The sequence below is a fragment of the Rhododendron vialii genome, chromosome 12a (assembly GCF_030253575.1).
Source record: "Rhododendron vialii isolate Sample 1 chromosome 12a, ASM3025357v1".
Classification (NCBI taxonomy): Eukaryota; Viridiplantae; Streptophyta; class Magnoliopsida; order Ericales; family Ericaceae; genus Rhododendron; species Rhododendron vialii.
In genome coordinates this window covers 25,389,458-25,412,918 of record NC_080568.1, presented here as the reverse complement: position 1 = coordinate 25,412,918, position 23,461 = coordinate 25,389,458, and the positions used below count along the sequence as shown (strand labels likewise).

At 38.9% G+C, this 23,461-nt stretch overlaps 2 protein-coding genes and 1 long non-coding RNA gene across 5 annotated transcripts; all 3 read left to right on the top strand.

Annotated features, from left to right (window-relative positions):
* Positions 1-1,362: 1,362 nt before the first annotated feature.
* LOC131310916 (rhodanese-like domain-containing protein 8, chloroplastic) lies at positions 1,363-12,986 on the top strand. 3 transcript variants are annotated; one of them, XM_058338182.1, is made up of 8 exons: positions 1,363-1,912; positions 3,667-3,720; positions 5,764-5,913; positions 6,373-6,535; positions 8,583-8,674; positions 10,290-10,393; positions 11,599-11,874; positions 12,562-12,986. In XM_058338182.1, exons 1-8 carry the CDS (start codon positions 1,526-1,528, stop codon positions 12,704-12,706), a joined length of 1,371 nt encoding a protein of 456 aa, XP_058194165.1. In that variant the 5' UTR covers positions 1,363-1,525; the 3' UTR covers positions 12,707-12,986. The 3 variants fall into 3 exon arrangements, with proteins under 3 accessions (XP_058194165.1, XP_058194166.1, XP_058194167.1); XM_058338183.1 differs by lacking the exon at positions 3,667-3,720; XM_058338184.1 differs by lacking the exon at positions 10,290-10,393 and having other exon boundaries at positions 6,373-6,525.
* On the top strand, positions 10,400-11,019 carry LOC131310917 (uncharacterized). Its single transcript, XR_009195339.1, has 2 exons — positions 10,400-10,754; positions 10,844-11,019. It is a non-coding gene; the product is annotated as an uncharacterized LOC131310917 (long non-coding RNA).
* A 1,175-nt stretch (positions 12,987-14,161) lies between the features above and the next one.
* Positions 14,162-15,076, top strand: LOC131311517 (uncharacterized). Its single transcript, XM_058339011.1, has 2 exons — positions 14,162-14,798; positions 14,885-15,076. Exon 1 carries the CDS (start codon positions 14,351-14,353, stop codon positions 14,738-14,740), a length of 390 nt encoding a protein of 129 aa, XP_058194994.1. The 5' UTR covers positions 14,162-14,350; the 3' UTR covers positions 14,741-14,798; positions 14,885-15,076.
* The last annotated feature ends 8,385 nt before the right edge of the window (positions 15,077-23,461 follow it).

Sequence of the window (23,461 nt, the reverse complement as noted above, 5' to 3'; positions counted from 1 at the left end):
AATTTCTCATGGGCACCCTTAAAATCACATTCTGCACATATTGGACGGTTCGGATCATAAAAATTTGATCGAGAACTATGAGATTGAAATTTGAGGTGTTTTTTTGGGTGTCCCTTGAACCGTCCCGTAACCTAAAATTACTACTTCTAACAATTTGTATTTTCCCAATTAACCTAAAATTACTACTTCTAACAATTTGTATTTTACGATCATAAAGTATTTATGTGTATATGTTTGTGTTTCTAGATTAAAATTGCTACTTCTAAATAGAAGGGGACACACCCTCCACCCCAATAATTAACAACCATATAAACAGTTATAGCACATTTATAGAGTGAGAAATGATGAGATAAAAATATGTGCATTATCTTTGCTTAATTCATCTGTGCAGATAGCACAATTTTTTTTTTCCCTTTTCAAAATCCCACCATTCAAAGGAGTTGTTACACAATTCAAATCGCATGTGATCTGTGTAAGTGTTTTTGAAGTGTCGGCCCCATGTGTGATGTGCGTAATTGTTTGTGTGGCAATAATTCTACAACCAAACTCAAATACACAAACATCCACTTACCTTGCATTTGAGCCTCCCATACACAACACATTTCCAGTGTATGTGAACCCCACATGTAATGTAAGTGAGTTTGTGTAAAATGTTTTGTCCTCACGTGTGTGATTGTAGAAAAATTGACTTGTGTGACGCCTCACATGTGATGTGAATGAGTGATAAGTCCAGCAATACTTCCAAATCACACACCCGCACACACTACACATTCAGTAAGTGCATGAACTCCACACAGGCTGAATATGTGGTGTGTCAATAGGTGTGCGGTTTAGGTGTGATTGATCTTGTAAAAAAAAAATTAGGCTCTTTTTTAACTCAAAGAAAATAAACTAAAATTAAAAAAATCGCCTTTCTACTGTTTGGTTGGAAAAGAATGAAAGAAAAAAAATAAAAATTATAAGTTTAATAAATTTTTCCTCTCATTTTCTTTCCCTTCGCATTTTTTTTTCGTTTATTTTCTTCTCCTTTTAAGTTTCAAACGGTCACTTTTGTAGCAAAATTGGAGGGTGAAAACAATACGGGACAAACTTTGGGGTTTGAGACTCGGGTTTGGGAATTTTTTTTAGCGCGAAGCAGGTATTATGTAGCGGATCAAAAAAAAAAAAGTATAATGTGGTGTCGGTTCATCCATTCAAGCCGTTTATACTATTTTTAAATGACTCAAATTTGGAGAGAGAAAATGAGAAAGAGTGTTGAGATGAGAGAAAAGAAAAAAAATGATTTCAATTCGAACTATTTAAAAGTGTATCGAACCGCTCGAATGTCTCGAACGGGTACCACTTGGGAGATAACCGCTCGGATTTGCCATGGCATGGATTTATCTCCGATACCTTATCCTCTGGCGACTGGGAAACGTGAAAGCGAAGAGGAGGGAGCAGGGAAATGGGGGACGGAGAAAGGAGAGAGAGACCCAAAAGACAAGAAATCAGTCTCGACTCCTGATACCTCCTTGAGCGTCCAAACATGAATGGCTACACCGTCGTTTCCGGCTCAGCCCTGCCCACGCTTTCGCCTCCCAACCCTCCTCCTACAACTCCATCCTCGTCTACATTCTCAACTTCCTTCTCCGCCGCTAGTTGTGTCACCATTAACAACGCTTCTTGTTGGGTTCCGTTAATAACGAGGAATAAGAGGAACGGCAGCGGCAAGAGGAGGGGCCTGCTTCCGGCTTTTACCACTGGACGACGAGGACTGAAATGTGGGTGCGGTCGCGCTCCTGATTTGTTGCCTCTGGAATGCAATTGGGAAGAAGATTACAAGGATCATGAATTCATCGTAGTGAATTTCTACCATTTCGTGTCTATCGAAGACCCAGATGATGAGGTCGCCAAACACCTAGCGTTCTTGCAGGTTGAAAACCAATACCCCAGCTATTTCTCCCAGTTTTGTTTCTTGGAGTGTTTTTCAGTTAATCTTCTCTGCATTATGCTCTATGCCCTAAATTCAAATGCTTTGGGAAAATTCAATGCTGCTCTCATTACCCATCGTCAGCTACATGAGCATCACCAGCCCTGACGCTTTTATTCACCCAAATTTGGGTAGAGATTTGGGTCAAAAGCTTGATTTGGGCAAGGCATCTCCAATGCTAAACCCTTATTTTAGGCATCTCCAATGCTAAACCCTTATTTTTATCCAAATCTATTACTGAATGGCACACTTGTAATTAATGGGAGTGAAAAGAGGGTTTGAGAAAAATAAGTATGGGTTTGGGTCTCCCCAAATTTGGGTGAGGAAAATAGTAAAACTCTAAATGGATTGGGACATGGTTAGGGCATTAGAGATGGGTTTTTAGGCTTTTTATTCAAACTTTGGGTATGGGTAATAAAATGGGTAAGGATTGGAGACGCTAGTTGGGGGTGTCTGAATTGTATAGAGCACATATGTAGACAGTTGGGGCTATCAAGGGTTCATAGTCCTGCCATGTGCAAGAACCCCTTCCCCAGGCTACGACCTCCTAATGTGGGGGGGAAAAAAGGTTGAGAAGACTCGGAAGAGAAAAAATAAGTGGATAATACGTCTGTATCCTATTTATTCACCTTTAGCGGCTGTGTTCGAGCTTGAAATCTAACGAACAATGTTCGACAAGAAAATTATAGCCACTTTCTATTAATAATTGGTAAAACATACATTCACAATTACACACATGGAAGGGAGCAATTGTTTTCCACTACCTAACCATTTTATTTTATTTTTTAAAGTTTGGAGGGGCCGATGTACCATATTATGGAAATTTAACGTACATTTTATTCTCTATATATATTGTGGTTTTAGCAATGTTTGGGGAGGCCTTGGAGTCCCCTCCCTAATAGTTACCTCTGTCCCTAGTTGTTCTCTCCTTCCCTTCCCGCTGCCCACTTTTATCTTTTGTCTACCTTAGGACACAATGGCCTTTCCTTTTGTATTCCCTATTTTTCTCTTGGCTTTGTTACTTACAAAAGTCATTCTACTAAGTTAAGTCTATAGATTTTTATGGATGCATGTATTGATTTCGATGCTGTGGATTTATTTAATTTTTTTTTTTTTTGTATTGAGTATATGTGGAGGTCACTGGGCCAGAGTAGACCATTCTCAAAGATTGGTGGGCTCTTGATGGTTAGAGGCTGCTAGAGGTGGAGGATTCAGGAGGAGATACGAGCTTAGCACCCTTACAAAAGAGAGGGTGGCAGTTGTCTCTAGACCGAGCGTTCCTTTGCTTGTGGGTGCCTTGCAAGAGAAAAGTTTCCAGGGGCCTTCAAAGCGGATGGTATAAAGCAAGTGCCTCTATGTGGACGGTGATGTTCCGTGGAGTATGGCATGTGAGGGCCTTTGTGCAAGAGATCCTTCGTGGTCATCCTGTTGTATGGATGGAATGGCACGTGTCAAGACGTACATGCCATGCGATGAGTGGATATCCATTCCTACATTTATGGATGGGTGAAATTTGGAAATTGCAGCAGATTTGTTGCCACAATCGTTAGTGATAATACTGCCATTCCTATTAATATTGGACTTTCGCTTACTATTTGTGATTTGCATATTGGTGTTGATAGGAAGCATATTGGGATCAAATGTGAATGGTTTTGAATCGGTTGATGCACTGAGGTTTCATTTTTGTTATCTGTCAGGGTCTTGACATACGTGGTCGAATATATGTGAACGAGCAAGGGTTTAATGCACAGGTGCTTCTTATAGTATGATTAATGAATTTTTTTTCCCATTCAATATGGTGCAAGAATAGTTTTCTACATTCAATGACTGTCCTTAGGTGCTTGGAAGTTTGCCTTTCACACTGAGTTGAAATAATTTTTTGACTATATGCAGATGTTCGTAAGTCTGATTAATTTTACTTGAGTAACCATTTGCAATAATGGAATGTCGCAAGAGCGTTCTTGTTGAATATGAAGGGGAAAAAAATATTCCACATATTCACCTTTTTGTACTTTGCGTGTAATATTTAGCTATATATACTGGCAAGAACATGACAGCTAACCAGACTAAATCGTTGGTTTACAAAGTTGTTTGCCTATTTTTATGGTGAAGTGAGATGTGAATGTGGGCACTAAGGATTGAAGGTTAAAGAGGACCATATATTTAAGACTTTAACTGCAGATCTCAAAAATTGTTTCAGAACCTAAAAGCCAATTTCCAAGATAATGGCTTTCTTGTCTATGATTTCTAAACCTTTTGTTAATGATGAAGTATCTTGTCAATCTGTCAGGGTAAGCCTAGTAGTTTATGTGAAGTGAAGTCCCACATCACCTAGGTACCAAAATGGAGTATATCAACGTGAGGGCACCCTCACTTCATGAGCTAACTTTTGGGGTTGAGTTCTACCGAAGACCGTGTAACATGGTATTAGAGCTAGGTAGGGTGTGTGTCTCTTGCCTACCTATGGCAGGTGTTGCCCAGTGAGCACACTATGTGTGAGGGAGGCTGTGAAGCGAAGTCCCACATCTATGTAGCACGGACACGGACACGGCAATTCTAAAAAAATGGGGATACGGACATGGCGGGAGACACGCCACGTGTATAAATAAATAAAAAATAAATTTATTTACATATATATAAAAAAAATTATGAACCATTGTATATGAATAATTTCACAAATTGTATAAAAAAATTTCAAAGGAAAAATTACAGTTTAACCCAAATGTTTTGAATAATTTCATATTAACCCTCAAAAATTTAAAAAATATTACATTTTGACCCCTAGCCGTGTCCCCGGCATGTCCCCAGCCGTGTCCGCGCCGTGTCCCCTATCAAAAAATAATAAAAATTATTGGACACACCACGTGGCATGTCCAATACGTGTCCCCGCCATGTCCCCGTGTCCAATACGTGGACACGGCGCCCTTTTGGAGTGTCGGTGCTACATAGTCCCACATTGCCTAGGTACCAATGTAATATGAAGTATATCAACGTGAGGGCACCCTCACTTCAATAGCTAGCTTTGGGGTTGAGTTCTACCCAAGATCACGTAACAGTATAAGGTTGTCCTTGGGAGCAACCATAAACCCAAAGGTCTTGTATTGTACTCCTGCTTGCAGTGCCCTATCTCTGTTGGGAACGTAGGTCTTGCAGCCTTGCAGGTAGGTTTGCACATCACCCGGTTTATCGGGCCGGGTGGGTCCAGCGTTGCTCTTCCCGGGGTGGGTTCCTTGGTTGCCAAAAAGGGAAATCGAGTTACATGGTCTGAAAATTTTCGAGTTGCCCTTTTCTTTTCCAAAATTTTCACTCATCTCTTAAAAATGTGTTGTAGTTCTTTTTTCATTGCTATTCTCGTCAATATTGAGATGGTATATGAATACGAAAACCATGAAGATTTTCTGTAAGAAGTTTGGTTTGGTCTTGATCTTTTTTTTAATTATTATGTGTATTCTCCCATCATTCTCTTTCTCCTCTTCACCTTGTCATAGAAATTTTTTTACGGTCCAAGAGGTGAGATGGCTTCTTATTGCATGTTACAATTGTTTTATCAGCATTCAGCAGGCCAGTACCTTTACTGCAGGGTAGAGTAGTTGAATTGAGGAAATGCTTTAGTTCAGTATATTTTTTCGGTCAAGCCTTTAGTTCAGTATATTTGTTGTTATGCTTCAGTCACTATTTGTATTGATAAGATCCATTTCCCTCGTTCTTCATCTTGTGCAGTTCAGTGGGCTGTTATGCTTCAGTCACTATTTGTATTGATAAGATCCATTTCCCTCGTTCTTCATCTTGTGCAGTTCAGTGGGCTGTTGAAAGATGCTCTGGCATATGTGAAATGGTTAAGAGAAGACCCTAGGTTTTCTGGTGTACTGTTTCAAGTTTCTCCAGCTTTAGGTGGACATGCTTTTCCAAGATTAAAGCTGCGGTATAAGCCCTCACTTGTTCAGGCAAGCTACATAGTAATTGGGTTTCTCTGTTTATCTTCTTCCTGATGCTATTTATCTGATTTGGTGTTCCCATGCATAACTTTCCGCCACAATCTCTATATGATTTGCTGGAACCTGTTCTATTGAGTTGGCGATTCTCCCTAGGATTACTTGTTTGTGGGACCATTTTTTTGTTTTGTTTTTGTGAACAGATCAAACCAATAGTTAATATTTAACCTTAGCGAACAGTTGTAAAAGTTACAGGTTAAGGTACACTATTGCAGTAATAGAAGTATTACGGTAATGGCAGTCCTGATCTTTCTGGAAGCTTCCCCTTCAATCTTCGTTCATATCTTCTTTTGCCTAACCACTTTGGTTTTGATATTAACAAGCATCATTTCTTTGATCAACTGCAGTTTCAAGTTTCTGTTTTATCCTTTTAATTTTTCGTTCCTAACAACTTTTGTATTTTGTTAGCAGTTGGAGGGAGGCATTTCACATCTTCCTTTGATTGATCCGCCGATGCGAGCTACTCCTCTCACGCCATGTCAATGGAAGCAGAGATTGGAAGCAGCAAATAAAAGCAATGAATTGTCAACCTGGAAGTCTAGTAGGAACTTTATTCTATTGGATGTGAGAAACGGTACTTGCTTGTGTTTCTTGTTGCTTGCGTTCTGTGAAGTGTTATGCAGAAGGTTTTTTTTGAAGAAGAAGTAGAGGATCCATTTTTACTACATCGTACTGAGAACAGTGAAGTTGGTGACATTGTACGAGGGGCTAAGTGGAAAATCTTTACAAACGATTCCAAGTATTCAATTATGAACCTGTTTGCTAGATTAACTGGAACTATCTAAATTCGTCAACTGACATGAAATACAGAAACAAGTGCACAAGGATATAATGTGGAAATGCTGTGCTTGTTAAAGTCGTAAACAACCCCCCCCCCCCACACACACACGCACGCACACACACCCACACAAACGCACGCTTCTCTCTCTCTCTCTCTCGATTCCTCTCTCTTATCTCTAACTCATGGAAAAGTTTATAGAAGTCTCTATGACATCATTGCATCTATAAATTGGAAGTTTGGAACCCTTGTGGACCAGCTTTTTAATTTGCAATGTTTTGTGAATGAAAAGCAAAATGCAAAGAAGCTGAAGTAATTTCTCTACCTTGGTTTTAAGCTGGCTTTTTAATGATTTATTAGGTTTTAAGCTTGCTTTTTGAACCAGACAAGGTCATGGATATCTTCTCTTCATTAAATAATAAGTATGTGTACTTTTTCATGCTTTCATGTGCTAGTTCACTTGCCTCGCTTTCCCCTTCTTCTTTTTTTTATCCTTTGCTGCATATATGCTTCTACAGTTTTGTCAACGTATCTTTGATTGGTAAGAAAAGAAGGAAGGGTTCCATTAGTTAAGAGAACCCAAGCCTATTTCTTATGCTTTAACTTTCAACCTTTTCCACTTTGTTACCTTATATGCTATAGCAACAGTACAAGTTCACTTGGCTGTACTGCAAAAGTGTAGCTTCTTGAGTGGTTTTTTTTGTGTGTGTGTGTGTGTGTGTGTGTGGAAATGATGGTATAATGGAATAGCTCGTCCAGTTGATATAACATATGAGTAAGCAAGTTTAGAGGCAATATTTAACACCCTTATGCGGAGGGCTGACTGGCCGTGAACCATGGGGCTTTAGCCCGTGTAACATGGAAGCCTAAAAACAAAATACTTGAATCAACATGTGGTGGATATGCAATCTCTCTACGGAGTTCACAAAAAATAACAAGTCCACAAATGTCTCTCCTACCACTCACCTGAAAAATTATGAATATAACGGCATGAGCTCAAAGCCTGGTGAATGAAAAACACACAAGGAAATAGAGAATATAGAATACAAGTGCGAGATGCCATCAATGTGGAGTGGAGTGAGCCTTTCGGAATATGGCAGGCAAAAAAATGATCCTAGTCCATCATAGTGGAGGAGGAGGGAGTTCCGAGCAGCCTTAGGGGAGGGAGAGAGAGAGAGGATGTCATACAGTCTCTTATAGCTGTTTCTATGTATGTCGCATGGGCATGGGCATGGGTTACAACCCCGCAGTATTTTCTAAGGTTCACACCAGGACAACATGGACACACGTGCCAGGCTTGGAATGTGCTAGTGTGAACTTATTCATCCGACAATTGTAAGTGTGTCTCACTTGACTTATTTAGGAGTCCACAATGATAAGCGCTAGATGGTTTTTTTCTTTGTTATCTTCTTCATTGTGAAAGGGTAAAATGGTGTTTTCAGATAACAGATTAATGAGCAAGGGCACTTAAAACTCGTATTGAAGTAAGGGTAAGGCATACTTGGAATAGTAGACACTTGCTAGCATGTCTATCTAGATACTGGGGCATAGATCCTATACCCTGGCTAAGTGTTGGTTGTTCATTATGAATACTTCATGCGATTAGGAAAGTTTGCGTGATGTAGTTTTTTTGAGACAATCTGTCCTCTTTGAACACATCTTTCTGATCTAGCGTATTTTTTCTTTCTTCGTTTTGTGTGAAGAAATTATCTTAGATTTGTTCATGCTATGAAACTTGATCGGATCTTGCTTTTGTTCCTTCTTATTGTACTTCTCATGAACTTTCATGCTCCTTAATTCCTTGATTGAAGTTTGAAGATATTGTATCAATGCTTGTAATCAGGGTATGAATGGGATATTGGTCATTTTCATGGGGCTCAACGACCGGATGTGGACTGCTTCAGGAGCACTTCATTTGGGATATCGGAATCGGAGGTTTGATCAATTTATGTATAAAACTGCAATCATGTTCATACTGACTAGGAAAGGGAGGCCATAACCTGTTCTCAATGTGTGGCCAGTGACCTACATGTGGCAGATCTGAAGAGCTTTCCTGTGAAAAGTTCCGCTCATCATAGATTAACCTCTTGGTGCTTGCCTTAACATGCATACCGAGAGAAAGAAGTGTTAATCAGCCTCTACACCTCACTTGTGTTTGTGCACCACGAGAACACAATAACACCCCAAGTAAAACAAAGGAATAATGAGCAAAAAAAATCACACGCCAATGCTCCCCCTCAAGCTGAAGCTCAGATTTCAAACCTTTCCCAGCTTGAAGGTCAACTGCTGGAAAGATGAACGAGCTAAAAGCTTCGAAAGAATATCACCCAGTTGGTCCTCTGAAAGAACATACAGAGTAAGAATGTGCTTATAAGTTATAAGCTTATTCATCAACAAATCTCGAATATAGCGGCACGCGACAGTCAACCTAGCGCTTATGTATAATTTGGTTGCTAGCATTAAAGATAGTTGCATGATTGCCACAATACATTTCCATAGGAGGAGGAACACCGATTCCGAAGTCCAAAAGGAGAAAATGAAATTAAAACATTTTAGAAGCTGTATGAGCACTTGCACCCTAGAACGGGTGACAGGGTTTTGCTTGCTGCTAGGCCAAGTAACAAGGTTGTCAATGCCAAACGTAAAGTAGACGCCCGAAGCAACTACCAACAGCTTAGGGTTAGGGCACTCTTCACTGTAAGATCCGACACAGTTTAAAAATATGGGTGGTGAGGAGCATGCAGAGTAAATGATATTTTCATTGGGTGACTGAACTACAAATGATATTTTCACTATTGTGCATTTGCAGAATATAATTGCTACATAAATCCACTACTGGGCCTACAAATTGGAAAAAAACACCACTGCTAAGATTAAGAGACACTACAGCTGTACATTAGTCTCAAAATTTTCCGGATAGCAAATTTAATAAGAACTGAAGTAGCATGGAAGTTATAGAGGACAATAATGTTGTAAATATGCAGGGGTCATTGAATTTTACAAACTATTTCCGTCTAAGCAGCAGAGTACATTCCAAAAGAGGCAAACTATTGGCATCTTGCACGAGATAGACTTCAGAACACCACAAAATTAATCCCAGTGATTGAGTGAATAGGAAAAAAGCAGGAACAGAGTACAGATGTGCTATTTATTTTTTAATATTCGGTATAGCGTTTCAGAATTGGAGAATGATGTGCACAGCTATTTCCTTTCGACTTTCGAAATGAAATAAATTTCAGACAGATTTGGACACATAGCCAAGTTGAAAGAAAAGAGACAACTTGCGATTCTGTGAAGCTCAATTTGGGCCTCAGTAGAGGAATTCTGTGTTCAGTTTGAGTCTGTTACTGTGTTCACTTGTTCCTCCATATTAGTTTTGGACTCCTGTAGGAGATAGGGCCATATGGGCAATTAGTTGTTATACTCGGGATTTCTTTTCTTCGCCTAGCTTCTCTGACAACAATACTTTGTACTTATGTTAGTTTTGCAAAATTTCCTTGCTGGGAATCTCTTAACCTTAATCCAGTTCATATGTATTTATGCAATCCAGGTGAACGGTTCAGATCCTTTCGCCTGTGTTGACAAGGAGAAAACCGATATATTAATGTACTGCACAGGAGGAATCCGTTGCGACATATATTCTACCATCTTGAGGTTGCCCCATTCATTGGTCTTGGACTCTTGGTTTCCTTTTTAATTTCTCTTTCCTGTTGATTGTGCATGAGGCCATCCCCAGTGGAGCTACTTTTGCATGTAATGGACAAGTTTCATGTGGAAGCCAACAAACAAGCTTAATTAAGAAAATCAATGTGGGAGAAACTTTGAATGGTAAAAGACTGGGTTTTAAAACCAATATACTGGAGACAGAGTTTTACAACTACACATGGCACGTACCAAGTTTGTAACAGAAAGTGAGGGAGCCATATGGTTTCAACCCATGTTATTTGCATAGCTTTTCTGGGCTCAAAGGAGCCTATGTTTTCTGATAGCCTATATCTCCATAGCGACAACAAAGGTGCTGCCATAATGTGCTCACATTTTGCTGTTTTACTAATTGATTTTCCTATTTGTCTTAGTTTCCTTTCTGTTAATTGCCTGTTTCAGGAGTCAAAATTTACTTGCTCGTGCCTTCTAAAATTTTGGCATAAAATTATTGTTGAAATTGTGGATGGGTCTACTGCTGAGCAGGAGTCAACAAAGGTGCAATGTATTCCAGCCAATACAAGAACTACCCAAAGTTACCATTGACTCCTAAAACCTAAGCTAGGCCCCGAAACCATGTAATCCTTATTACGCTATTTCCAGTTCAGACTTGTCAATCATTGCATCTTAAATTGGTGCCAATTCTGCCATACTGAAAAGGAACCTACCTTTTGTTCTATTTTTTCTTTTATTGTCTCTGCTCTTTTGGATAATTTTCTTTCCAATCATGAGTGAGATGAAAGAACGTAGATTCCCGATTTGCTTATTTAACCATGCATCTTGTGCCTAACATGGTTCATATAATTACTTGTGGAGCCTTGGTATGTGAAACTTTAGGAACTCATATTTCCTCAGCTGTCATTTGAATTTTGAACCAAATGTATTGAGTAAGCCCATTTTATGAGCTGATTCAGGGCCGTAACTGGATGCCTGAACCTAAGCTGACCGTTAAATTGACAATCTCTACACTATGTCTTGGTCCATTTACAAGTTGGCCCACCTTTTTGATGGGCCACCGGTACTATGTGAGGTCAAATTTCTCATTAATATTTCTTTCTTTCTTTGTTCATGTGCGTCTCGCTTCAGTTTTCCTTATCAGATCGTTCTGCGGCTATTTTGTTTGATTCTGTTGGTGAGTATTCTCCTATAAATTGCAGAAAAAGGGGCTTCAAAAACTTGTATACCTTGAGGGGAGGTGTCACTCATTATCTAAAGAGTGAAGGTTCTGTAGAATGGGTTGGGAATCTCTTTGTGTTTGACTCCCGTCTGTCTCTACCACCTTCTGCCTACAAGCCTCAAGGTATCACTGAAACAAGTAGGGCACAAGAGTGTTCAGAGACTACTTCATTCGCTAGATGCTATATTTGTGGTTCCCAAGTTTCTGAACTGAGGCACCGCAACTGTGCAAATCTCGACTGCAACTTACTTTTCTTGTAAGTCTCAATCTTTCTGTGGTTTTGGAAAAGAATACTATAACTAAATGGAAACATTTGCTCGATCAAGAAAAACCCACAAAGGCATGCATCTAGAAAAGTCATTAAACAGCTATCAAGTAACCTTCATGTTAAATGGACGTTCTAAATGCTTGAAGTACCCAGTAAGGAAATTAAGAAAATGTTTTCATTTGACATAGTTGGAACTATACTGGTGCATAGTTGCTAATTCATATTTGCAACATAATTCTTGATAAACTGTCTCATGTGTGACTTTGGAAACATGGTTGCTTCAAAATGAGTGAAAAGCCATGCTTAAAGCTCATTGGATATCAAACCACTCCTCCACTCCTGAAAAGAATTAAGAAGAACGATTCATATGAATATTTGACTGAGGTTGTGCGTCGTTGGACTAAGAGGCTTGAAGAATATAAGATAACCCTAGAAATTGAAATGGGTCATTTAATGGCATGTTTAGGTGCATTCTTAGGTACTGCAATAGTTATCCCATTCAACGATTTTTTGATTATTCTCAAGTGATGGCCTCTTGTTATAGTAGGTGATGACAACAATCATTTTTGCCATCTGCTGTGACGCTGTCTGTCTTCCCCTGGGTTTATCTCTGTTTTGGTCAAAATCTATTTGATTACTTCTACTCTATGAATCATGTTGATTGTCTATTTTCAGGTGCTGTACTGGTTGTGTCAATGATTTAAGAGGATGCTGTTGTATGAGTTGCATGCATTCCACCCGGCGTAGACCTGTGCTACCAGGGCATCAGAGATACGAAAAATGGCATAACTACCGAGATTTTGATTTGCAAAGCATTTGACAACTCGTACAAGATACTGGAATCCATGATTTTGGAATCAGGTAGTAATCTGGCACAGCACACCTAGACTACCTAGTGTAGAACTTGTCCATTCAGGAGTGGGAAGAAAATCAGCAAGCGGTGTTCGGCTCCAAGATAGTTAGTTTCTAATAGGCTCAATGTATAGTAACCGGCATTGTTACTGTTGGCCTCCATTTTTGGTACTTGGCTTGTCTGAAAAATCAAATTTTCTTCTTTGATTACCTTCTCTCTGATGCAAAAGCTCATACAATTTGCATTAGCATAATTTTTGTAAACTACGTAATCTTAGATACATATTGGAGACTGGAGTAAACAAACACCCGGCCACCAGGTCATGAAACAAGACAGCCACCGAGTAATTCTAGTAGTAACCAAAAGTGCTCAGTCTTCAATTCAGAAGTGCTTGGCTTTGTTAAGAAAAAGGAAGTACTAGAAAACAATAGATTTTGGTGTCCTAGTCAGCAATTGCCCTCTTGACCTTCGTAAAAAAAAAACTAAGTCGTGCCTACCCGTTGTGGTGGTGTCTGACCTCTGGTGCAGGCCCCTTGGGCCCGTCTGTCAGTTGGGTTGGCTCCCACATCGGGAGTTTGGATTTGGATGTGTGTGTTTAAAGGGTTCACTGAGCCTCTCTCTAGTCAGCAATTGTCTAGGTGAGTTGGTAAGTGAAATTGCCCTCTTGACCTTCATAAAAAAGAAGAAAACAATAGATTTTCAAGTCGCATATACAGGTAATCAAGGGAGAGAGAATCATTACAGTAACTAGGTCTTAGAACTTTAAAGTGTCAATCTAACTTCTCGTATTTATGATCTATAGATTAAAAATAAAATTGTTTATAACCAGTTAGATTACGAAAATGAAGTTAAGTCTCCATAATTCTAAGCTAAAATCCTGTTCTACATCATACGGATTCGGTTTAGGTGATACAAAACCTGAAAATGCTAAGAGTACTGACAGATTGTGCACCAACGGTGCAGAGACGGGCACATAATCTAAGCCTTTGAATAATTTTTCGACTGGCTTCACAGAAAATTAACTCGATTCGATACTCGTATGTGTTTGATCCAATTTTCCATTTTTCATTCAGATCATATAATTTTAAAAATTATTATACAGCTCGAATTATTTTTGCGATACCCGAAATGGACCCCAACCAGTCTGATGGCGCACGGCCGGTCGTGCCTTCTAGGCACATAATCTAAGCCTTTTAATAATTTTTCAACTGGCTTCACAGAAAATTAACTCGATTCGATACTCGTACGTGTTTGATCCAATCTTTCATTTTTCATTCAGATCATATAATTTTTAAAATTATTATACAGCTCGGATTATTTTTGCGATACCCGAAATGGACCTCAGCCAGTCTGATAGTGCACGGCCGGTCGTGCCCATAGAAAGGTTGTTGGAAAACCGGTCGGGTTTCTTTCCGAGTTAGGTTCTTGATGGCGTATTTTGGGTTAGGTTCGTACTGCGCCAAAGAAACGAAAGGCAACCAAACCAACCCCTTGCCATCCAGAACTGATTCAAACCGACTTCTCTCCACTCAATCTGCTCCTGAAGGTAATACTAGCAGAAGAAGCAACCAAGCGCAGTGAGCGAGGAGAGGTGGAAATCGAAACCTAGGCATGGGGGATCCGTACGAGAAAGTGAAAGGAGGGAGGCTGACCTTCAAGGGGGGCGCCATCGCCAGCCTCAGCAAATCCATCGACAAGAAGAAGAAGAAGAAAAAGAACAAGAAAAGCAACAAGGACGAAGACACACACGAAGCTCTGGAAGAAGAATATCAGCCGGAGGAGGACGAGGACGCTTCTGCCGCTGCCGGCGGCGGCGAAGGGTCGGTCGGAGGAGGAGGAGCGGAGGTGTACACGATCGATGCGGCGAAGCGGATGAAGTACGATCAGTTGTTCCCCGTCGAGGCCAAGAAGTTTGCTTACGATCCCAAGTCTAATGTTAGGTCCGTCGAGGATGCCCTGGATGATCGTGTCAAGAAGAAGGCCGATCGGTACTGTAAATAGTTTTTTTCAAGAACAAGGAGTCGGGCACTGTACTGTTCGAATCCTATCCTGTATTCAGGTACCGCCGGAGAAATTTCAGTGTTGGGTTTAGAATCTGTTATTCCGTTTCAGTTAAGCCTTGTTTTTGGTTACCTTTCTTTGTAGGGTTTATTTGGTTGGGTTCAGCTGGCCCTTTGCCTTCCCCATTATTCTGGAATATCTTGCACCCAATTTCGTACTCTAACCCCACAGCATATTCAGAGCTTTTAGAGAGAGATGTAGTGGACACCATTGTTAGAAATTGAAGCTTTGAAATCTTTATAAGATTGGCATTATGCTTTCTTTTGTTGTTCAAAATCCTGATACGATTGGTTTTTCTCTTTCAAGTTTTATGTTATAAAGGCACTTGTTGTTATTCGTACTATGGTGGACATAATAGTCACGTCTAGGTTATATTTGTGCTGGGTAGAGGTGGTGAAGATGATGGTGGGGTAGTGGTAGTAGCAATGATGCTGGAAGCGAAGGTGGAATAGGGTGGGGGGGGGGGGGGGGTTGAAGAAGAAATGGTGGTGGGGAGGGGTAGTGGCAATAGTGCCTTAGCGGTGGATGGTGGTAGTGGTATGGTGCGGAGGTGGTGGAAGGGGGTGGGGTTAAAGATTGAGTGGTAGTGGTGGTTTTGAAGGGGTTGTGAGTGTGGTTGTGCAAGTGCATGTGCAAGGAGGGTTGGAGGCCATGGCAGTGCCGCGGTGGTGGTATGGTAATATAGATGCTCATCGATGCTTATGAATGAGTTGTTAAATTTCAGAACTCTGCTACCTAAATGGTTGTCATAATTTTGAGCCTGCTTTTGAAACTTGAACATTAAGTGGTATTAAATCTGGGAACCAAATGAACCGAATTTGTTTTCTAACACTCCCCTGAGGATTCGGAAAAATTCAACACTACCTCCTGACGAAGAGAAATCAAATCCCCACACTCCTATTTTATTTCGTAAAATGCAGGAATCACCCTCCTCGTTAATTGTGTTAAAGTGACAAGAGAAAAACATTAGCATTATCTAAAGTTATGTAGCTACGGATTTACGACATCCTGAACTATATGTGTATCATTCTCTTCTTTCTAAGTTTGGACTTCTCATGATATGAGTGAAAAAATTAAGAACACACACTTCTTTATAGTATGAGGTGCCATAGCCGCTGAATGATTGAATAGATAATAGGCTCTGGAAGCCTAAAGCGAAGGCAATAGGTCCCACAATCATCAAGAAGCCTTTTTGTTCGCAAAAATATGTTTCCACTGTGTGGTCAGGAGCTTTGGTGATTCAGAATTTTATGAATTAGGCTTCTGCTATGGGTCCAATGGATGCTGTTTCAGGTCAAGTTATTAGATGAGTCATTATACGGATTTTATTTTGTGAAATAGTCCCAGTAATCGAAAGGATCAAAGTTTCATATAAAAATGTAATTGTAAATGTATGCTATCAACCAAATATTCACTGTTTCTAAATTCTAGTCCTCGTCCTGGGAGAATTATGTGGATTTCTTGCCTGTCAATATGCATGAAATCTTTCTTTCCAATATCTTAGAGAATAAAAGTGATGGTATAGGAGTTACGGATTTGTTTTTGGGATGCTTTCTAACTCTTGCGAGGGTCAGTTCTTCTCCTTCTTGCTTTAAATTTCTGCACTTTTATCCTCTGAAACCATAAAAGCAATCTCTATTAGACACCAAAATTCAAACTTTTCTTCTTCCTCAATTCTTCTCTTAGTCTGTTCTGCACTTTGTCCTCTGAAACCATAAAGCCGGATCTGTATTAGACCCCAATTCAACATTTTAGCACTGTCGCTCAGCCCTAGCCTCCTCCTTGGTAAAGAATGTATTGTTCATTGCTCATGATAACTTTTCAACAGCGCCAGAACGACAACCAAACAGTCCCTACACTTTACGTTTTCGGTCTCATAAGCTTGCCCTTTGTTATACGATACAAAGCCTCAAAATACTGTATTCATGCACCGGTCCTACCACAAAATCTACAGTTGTTGCTGCTAGATATTGGTTTTTGGGCTCCCTCTTGGTACAACACTTTACTGACGAGGAACCAGATTCTTCTTCCCTTCAAAGGAGGAGATTCCTCCTCTTCTTTTATTGACCTTTTGAACCTTCACTGGCATCGTCATCAGACTTTGTTTTGATCTCTCCCCTTGTTTCATAAGACTTTCTTTTCCGTCTTGGAAAGAGAATTCTTTTAGAGTATTCCCTGGCTGGAAAACGGATGCCGCTCTTCTGGTAGCCTTTGTTTGCTTCATCGGAGTCTCCTTTGCTTGGTTGTTTAGTTCCGTAGCCATTTTATAGCGACAGTTAGATGCCAGTTTGGCTAACGAGAGGGGATTGACGGATAAGGGTAAGTCAAAGTCCTGATATGGTTTAACCAGAAATAAAGTAGGCTTATTGAAAGGGGAGAGTGACCTTAGCTCACTCGGCTTATGGATCATTACCGTTGCCATGGAGGCTAAGAGAAGGGAGCGTAAGGCTAAGAGGGTCTCGTACTTACCTACACCCCAAGCTTTCTGGCTTGTTTGAATTTCGTCTTGCTTCTTTCCTCACACTGAGACTTTGCTTGCCTTTGCCCATTCCAATGAAATCAGTCTACCGAAGGCCCTTGTTGTCTGATCAATCCCACTAGCAGCTTCAATAGTGGGCTGACTCACTGTATACTCTTCTTTTCTTCATTCCCCTTTGCTTCTTTATCCATCCAAGCATTGAGTGATCAAAGAATCTCTCCTTGAAGCTCTTCAAATTCTGACTCACCTTCCTCATTCACATTAGATCACTGTATACTCTTCTTTTCTTCATTCCCCTTTGCTTCTTTATCCATCCAAGCATTGAGTGATCAAAGAATCTCTCCTTGAAGCTCTTCAAATTCTGACTCACCTTCCTCATTCACATTAGAGCATTAGAGTATGAATATAAGCAAGCTACATAATTATGTTACTTAACAAAAGGTCAAAAGTGTAAGACAATCATGTCAAAACTAAATATTGTTAGACTCTGTATGTTAGCAGAACTTCCAGAAGGTAAGAAAAAAATAAGTCTAAGAACACGCGCACCTCTAAGACTCTGGTGGATTGTGCTTGTGCTTATACTCCCGAAGCTTAACCAACACTTGGCCAAATGTGGCTTTCTGTTTTTTTCTTTTTGTGTGGAAGTCAACATGATTCGGACATTTGGGGGCGTCCAAACTCGTTGGTTGATCAGACAAAGATGACAAACCTTGGCAGTTTGAAAAGTATAACTTAAAGTTACATTGACAAGAAAGAAAAATGTAGATTTATAGTATTCCTTTTGCGTCCCTGTTCTTTATGACTTTTAGTTTCATGTAAGATAACATATGGCATCATGAAGCAAATGTAGTTTCATTTTTCTGGAATGCGACTATTATGTGAGCAATATAGCTATGTTATGAAAGATGTGAGTGTTATGTTATAATGCTACACTTTTTCATTACTATTGAATTACATAAACCGTAACTCAACATGATAATTGCATAACATTTATAAGTATTTACGTGTCTCTAAGGTTTTGCATCTTCTAAAAATTGTCATGTGGGGTATGAAGCACTAAACAAACGTGGGATATTAATAAGAGATGATGACCCGATGTTTTTGCAAAAGAAAGAACACAGGACACAGATAGACCCGTGGGTGTAGCGAAATTAAGACACGACACGCCTAGACATGACATTGCTGGGGCAAGTAATTTACTTGTGCATGGTGAAATTATAACTAACGGAAGTTTTTCACATTTCGATATCATTTCCCATCGTATCAAAGTAGTCAGAAAGAAATTTTGATGTTTTACACACTAGAGGAGAAGTGTGAAAACAAGACCCAGTATAAAAACAAAGTATGGTTTGGTTTAGTCCCACTAATGGAATCTGGAAGGGTTCGTAAATTAAAAAATTAACAGAGAAGAATGAATAGGTACAGAAGTACATTGGATTGCAAATTATTTTGTTTTCAAACTAGTTATGATACATCTGTTCTAAGTGATGGAGACTTGTGTCCTCCAAATATTCATAGCATATTTGTTTCTTGAAATTAAATAAACAATCAGATACCTTGAGAGAAGTTTCGACACCTAAAACTATGTGTGCAGAACACGGTCCCAGTGGTTTGGAGTCCGGGAATGGGAATGTTGTGCTCGAATCTGTTTCTGTTCCTTGTCTTTTACAATTTCTCCTCTCAATGTTTGAGGGCTGGTGACATGAAGTATGTTGACCAGCCTAGAGTCTGAAGTTTGATGAGAAAAAGAAAGTTGGATGACCGTTTGATTCATTCTAGAAAAGCAGAAGCATGTTGTTCGAAATTTTAACCAACTATAAGTTTGTTAACCATGCAATTCATCTGCACTTTGGGTTGGGACAAGTTCTCTGGACATTGAAGTTATTTAACTTAGTGTGACAACATGTATCGACGTTCAAAGCAACATGCAAGTTTTTTTCAATTTCGTTAACTGCTTCTCATTAGGATTAATTAGTCCATGTTCTAAAAATCTGGAATTCCATTATAACTAGTTGTACCGACTTTGTACGTTCTAAAGGTAGGAATTCTGATTGGTCTCTCTGGTTGAGTGTTTTTTTCCACATGGAAATTGAATCAAAGTCTCTAGGCCTACCCTCACCGATGCCTTCCGGTTTTCATTTGAGGCATGGTTCCACAACATTACGTCCCTCGACTTTCTTCTCTAGTCGTCTCCTCCACTCGCATGAATTTGGGATTGCTTCAGTACTGTCATTGTTGCCGTGGTAGAATGTCTGTATTCAATGTTTCAGTAAATATTGATAGCATTTTTTGTGCTGAACCAATGCAATCTATTCCTGTCATAGTTGACTCTGATGCTGTACGATGCTGCAGTTTGAGTCACTTGTTGAGACACTACTTTACACATGATGCGACCTCTATCTTGGATAATGATGTGTTATTTTTGCATTTTATCTTGTATGGCCAGAACTCTTCCACTGAATCACTTTTTCTTTTTCCTCAAAGTATTGGGTTTTCTGCTGCACTTATGTGGGCTACGCAGCCTCCACTAGTCTAGTTAGAATCCAAAAGGGTAGCTCAAGTGGCAATAAAGATAAACCGTAACAAATTTAGACATTCCGTTCGAAACTTGGCAATCTCTTGAGGTCAGACCGCAAAAGAGAAATCTCTTTTGAATCTCTTAGTTCCGGTGTGGATGACCTGCCTTCGACCAGACCGAAGAGGGGAATAGTCGAGGTGCGCGTAAGCTGGCCCAGACACCCCTACCGTCGTAACAAAAACTAAACAAAACAAAACTAATCTAGTTAGTTGCGATTTATAAATACTGTCTATTTATTGGAGTAGTACGTTTATGCTGCTTATGCTTTGAGCTGCATCCAACTGATAGATTTGCTTTTGTATTTTTCTCAAGCACTTCCATGGGACACACAATAGGCCAAAGCTTTTGACAGGGGTTTTCTGGCTCTGCGTGTTTTGTCCTCTTTCCACGTCCTCCTTTTTCTTAGGGCAATGAAAAGTCTGTATCACTCTGCTGAAATGAAGCTTGTACTTTGATCTTTATGGAGGAAACGGCTAGTATTTTTGTTTCCATGGTCCCAGTTGATATTTTCCATAAAGTGATACCTTGCAGATTAGTTTCTGGATTTGAATTGGCTGTTTATGCTTTGTAGTTTATGTCTTGGCCAATTTTGATATGAAATGGTTCTTTAGGCTCCCTTCTTCTTGGCTTTTTGTCCTAATTTTTAGGACTGATCGTTCGTCTCAACGAGAGGAATTGGAAAAGAATAAAAATGTGAACCGATGTTGAAAAAGGTTCATTTAAGAGGACATTTTAAACAACCAAAATAATAATAAAAAATACGTTGTTTTGTATTTCTTCGTTTTTTGTGAACTTTTTTCTCTTTTTTCGTAAATTCGTATTATTTAGACTCTTCTTGTTGGGACGGATAATTGATCCAAAAAATATCAAGTAAATCTAACAAAAATTCGAAAAAGACAAATAAAACACACAAAAATTAAAAGAACAAAAAAAGTTGACAAGAATGGAGCTAGTTTACTCCTTGTTTGATTTGGATCTCAAAATCCTTACGCACAGTTTCTAATAAAAAATTTCTATCAATCTATTCACTCATTACTTTCAAAAAATTTCCTCAAAAAACAGAGTTCGCTGTCGATGTCGAGTGAAGAATTGGCCTTATCAATAGTCGCGTGGTTTATTTGCTTCAATTCCAGTCATCATGCTCTATTATCTTTATTTATTGGTCGGTTGGTTTATGCTTAATTAGCACTATAGTTTAGGACTAATAATTAAAGTTATCCTAATTTAAACTATCATTGTTTGTGAAGCCAGTGGTAGTGGGCCCACGATGATGCAATGTAACACTAAGGGCGTGTTTGATAGGAGGTTTGGAGGGGAGGATTGGATTAATAATCCCATGGGGTTGTTAATACCTTGTTTGGTTAGGTTTTTGTAGGGGGGATTAGTTATCCCATGGGATTGTTAATCCCCCAAAATGGGGGTATTAGCAATACCATGGGGGGGTGTTACTAATAATCCCATCCCCATGGGATTGAGCAATACATGTTTAAAAACCCACTTCAATCCCAATCCCAATCCTAATCCTAGCCAAAACAAACATGTTATTTACAATTCCTTCCCATTCTCAATCGAATCCCAATCCTAATCCCGTGCAAAACAAACATGAATAAATAATTCATCTCCTCATTAATAATCCCACCTCATTCTCAATCCCAATCCTAATCCCATATCATTACGAATCCCCTCAAAACGAAATCTGCAATCAAACACGCCCTAAATTCGTTGCATGTTTAAGTCAGCTCAAAATAATCATGGTTAATTTTCACACTTTTGCATTTTATCAAATTCTACTGTTCTTTTTTCCCAACAAACTTGAGTTGTCCATCACGCCACTCTATCTGTAAATTGGGGTCGTGACATGGTCGCGCACCTTTATCCTTATCGTTTTTACCCTCGGTTTACGTGAGTGAGCAGAGGCCTAGTGTAATTCCAATTCAGTAACTGTCATGTGACTTAGTGAGCAGTAGTTGGCCGTTGTTAATTGTGTGACTTATCTTTATTAAATTATTTTCACTTTGCTTGGATGGACTTTTTGAGAGTAACTCTCAACTCTCGGCACAGTTTTCAATAAATCTTTCTCTCTATCTCTCTCCACTCATTACCACTCCAACTCTCAAAAATAACTTTCTAAAATCTAAACCAAACAAAGTGTTTATGTTTTCAGTGAAAATTTTCTAATTTTAGTCATAATTTTTAGTTTTCCATCCTCTCATTTAGAGAAATAAGAGAATAAAACCGGTCGTTGTCAATTGTGTGACTTATTCTTATTAAATTATTATGTCTTCAGTGAAAATTATTTAATGTAACTCATAATTTTAACTTTTCCATTCTCTCATTGAGAGAGATAAGAGAATAAAAGAATAGACTCAAATTTTAAAGAGTCCAATGAAATAAATAATAATAATCTAGAAGTAAGGCCAAAAGATTGATTAGACATCCCAAAGATCGTATTTTGTTTTGTTTTTCCTTGTAAAAAGGAAGGTAATAGCATTTACAAAACAAAATTCATGTTGGGTAACTGCATCACTTCATTCATCTTGGTAAGAGGAATCGCAAAAGTATAAATATATAGATCAAACATAAATAAAAGTTTATACAAGGGGACAGGAAAAAGCCTAAAAGATTGACTTTTTGGGTTTTTCGCTGCCTAATATTATTTTTTTCCAACTTTACTCTATAGTTCTAAGCTTTTTTCAGATTCCTCTAATCAACATGGGTGATGTGATGCAAAAATTTGACCCAATTCTAATAAAGAGAACAACAACAAATCACCCTTAAGAAGTAAGCAAAAAGTTAGGTGGTGCACAAAGTTTAATTAGAGAGTAAGCTATAGATAGGAGTAATTTTTTTAGGAAAATTTATATAAATGGTCCTCATAGTTTTATCCAAGTCACATTTTCGTCCTCAAGTATCAATTACAATTCTTTTGACCTTCAAGTTTGGTTTTGTACCAAATTTGTCAAATTGATAACTTTTGTCAACTAAACTAGAAAGACCATTGCCATAAATTTCCCTTCTTTTTAAATTTGTTTTGTTTCACATAGTTTTTTGGATTTTTTTGCCGTTATTAAAAATATTGCCTTTATTAGTTTTGAGTCAATTATTTATAAATTATTAGTTCGTTTCGTGAAGAAGAATCAAAAAAATTAAAAAGTTAATGTGGCTTTTACCTGGGTATGTTGAGAAACCAAGATAAAAGATAAAGCTCAGAAGGCAAAAACAATTTAAATAAAAATAAAATGAAAAAGCCCAAGAATAAAAAAAAACAAAAAAACAAAAACAAAATTTGTGAAACAAGGATCTAGAATGATCCAGAAACGGTAAAAGAAGTTTACAGTTTACAATTACTTAATGGACAAGAGTTATCATAACGAATTCTCTCTCTCTCCTCTCTTCCGAAATCTAGTTGCCTCATGACTCACATTTACCTTTCTTCTCCATTACCCTTCCCACCTTGGGTTTCATAGCCCTAATACGATGGGAAGGAAAGGCTATGATGCTATTCTCAATCTCACGACGATGGGAGAAAAAGACCATGATACTATCTTTCTCCTTGGTTTGTTTTTATTGTCGTCTTATCTGTGAGAAATTTTGTATATTTTTT

Bases quoted from the DNA above. Each gene is read 5' to 3' on its own strand.
- LOC131310916 (XM_058338182.1), top strand. From the start codon at position 1,526: ATGAATGGCTACACCGTCGTTTCCGGCTCAGCCCTGCCCACGCTTTCG. The intron at 8,675-10,289 runs GTTTGATCAATT...TATGCAATCCAG, and splicing joins TTGGGATATCGGAATCGGAG to GTGAACGGTTCAGATCCTTT. The intron at 10,394-11,598 runs GTTGCCCCATTC...TATAAATTGCAG, and splicing joins ATATATTCTACCATCTTGAG to AAAAAGGGGCTTCAAAAACT.
- LOC131311517 (XM_058339011.1), top strand. From the start codon at position 14,351: ATGGGGGATCCGTACGAGAAAGTGAAAGGAGGGAGGCTGACCTTCAAG.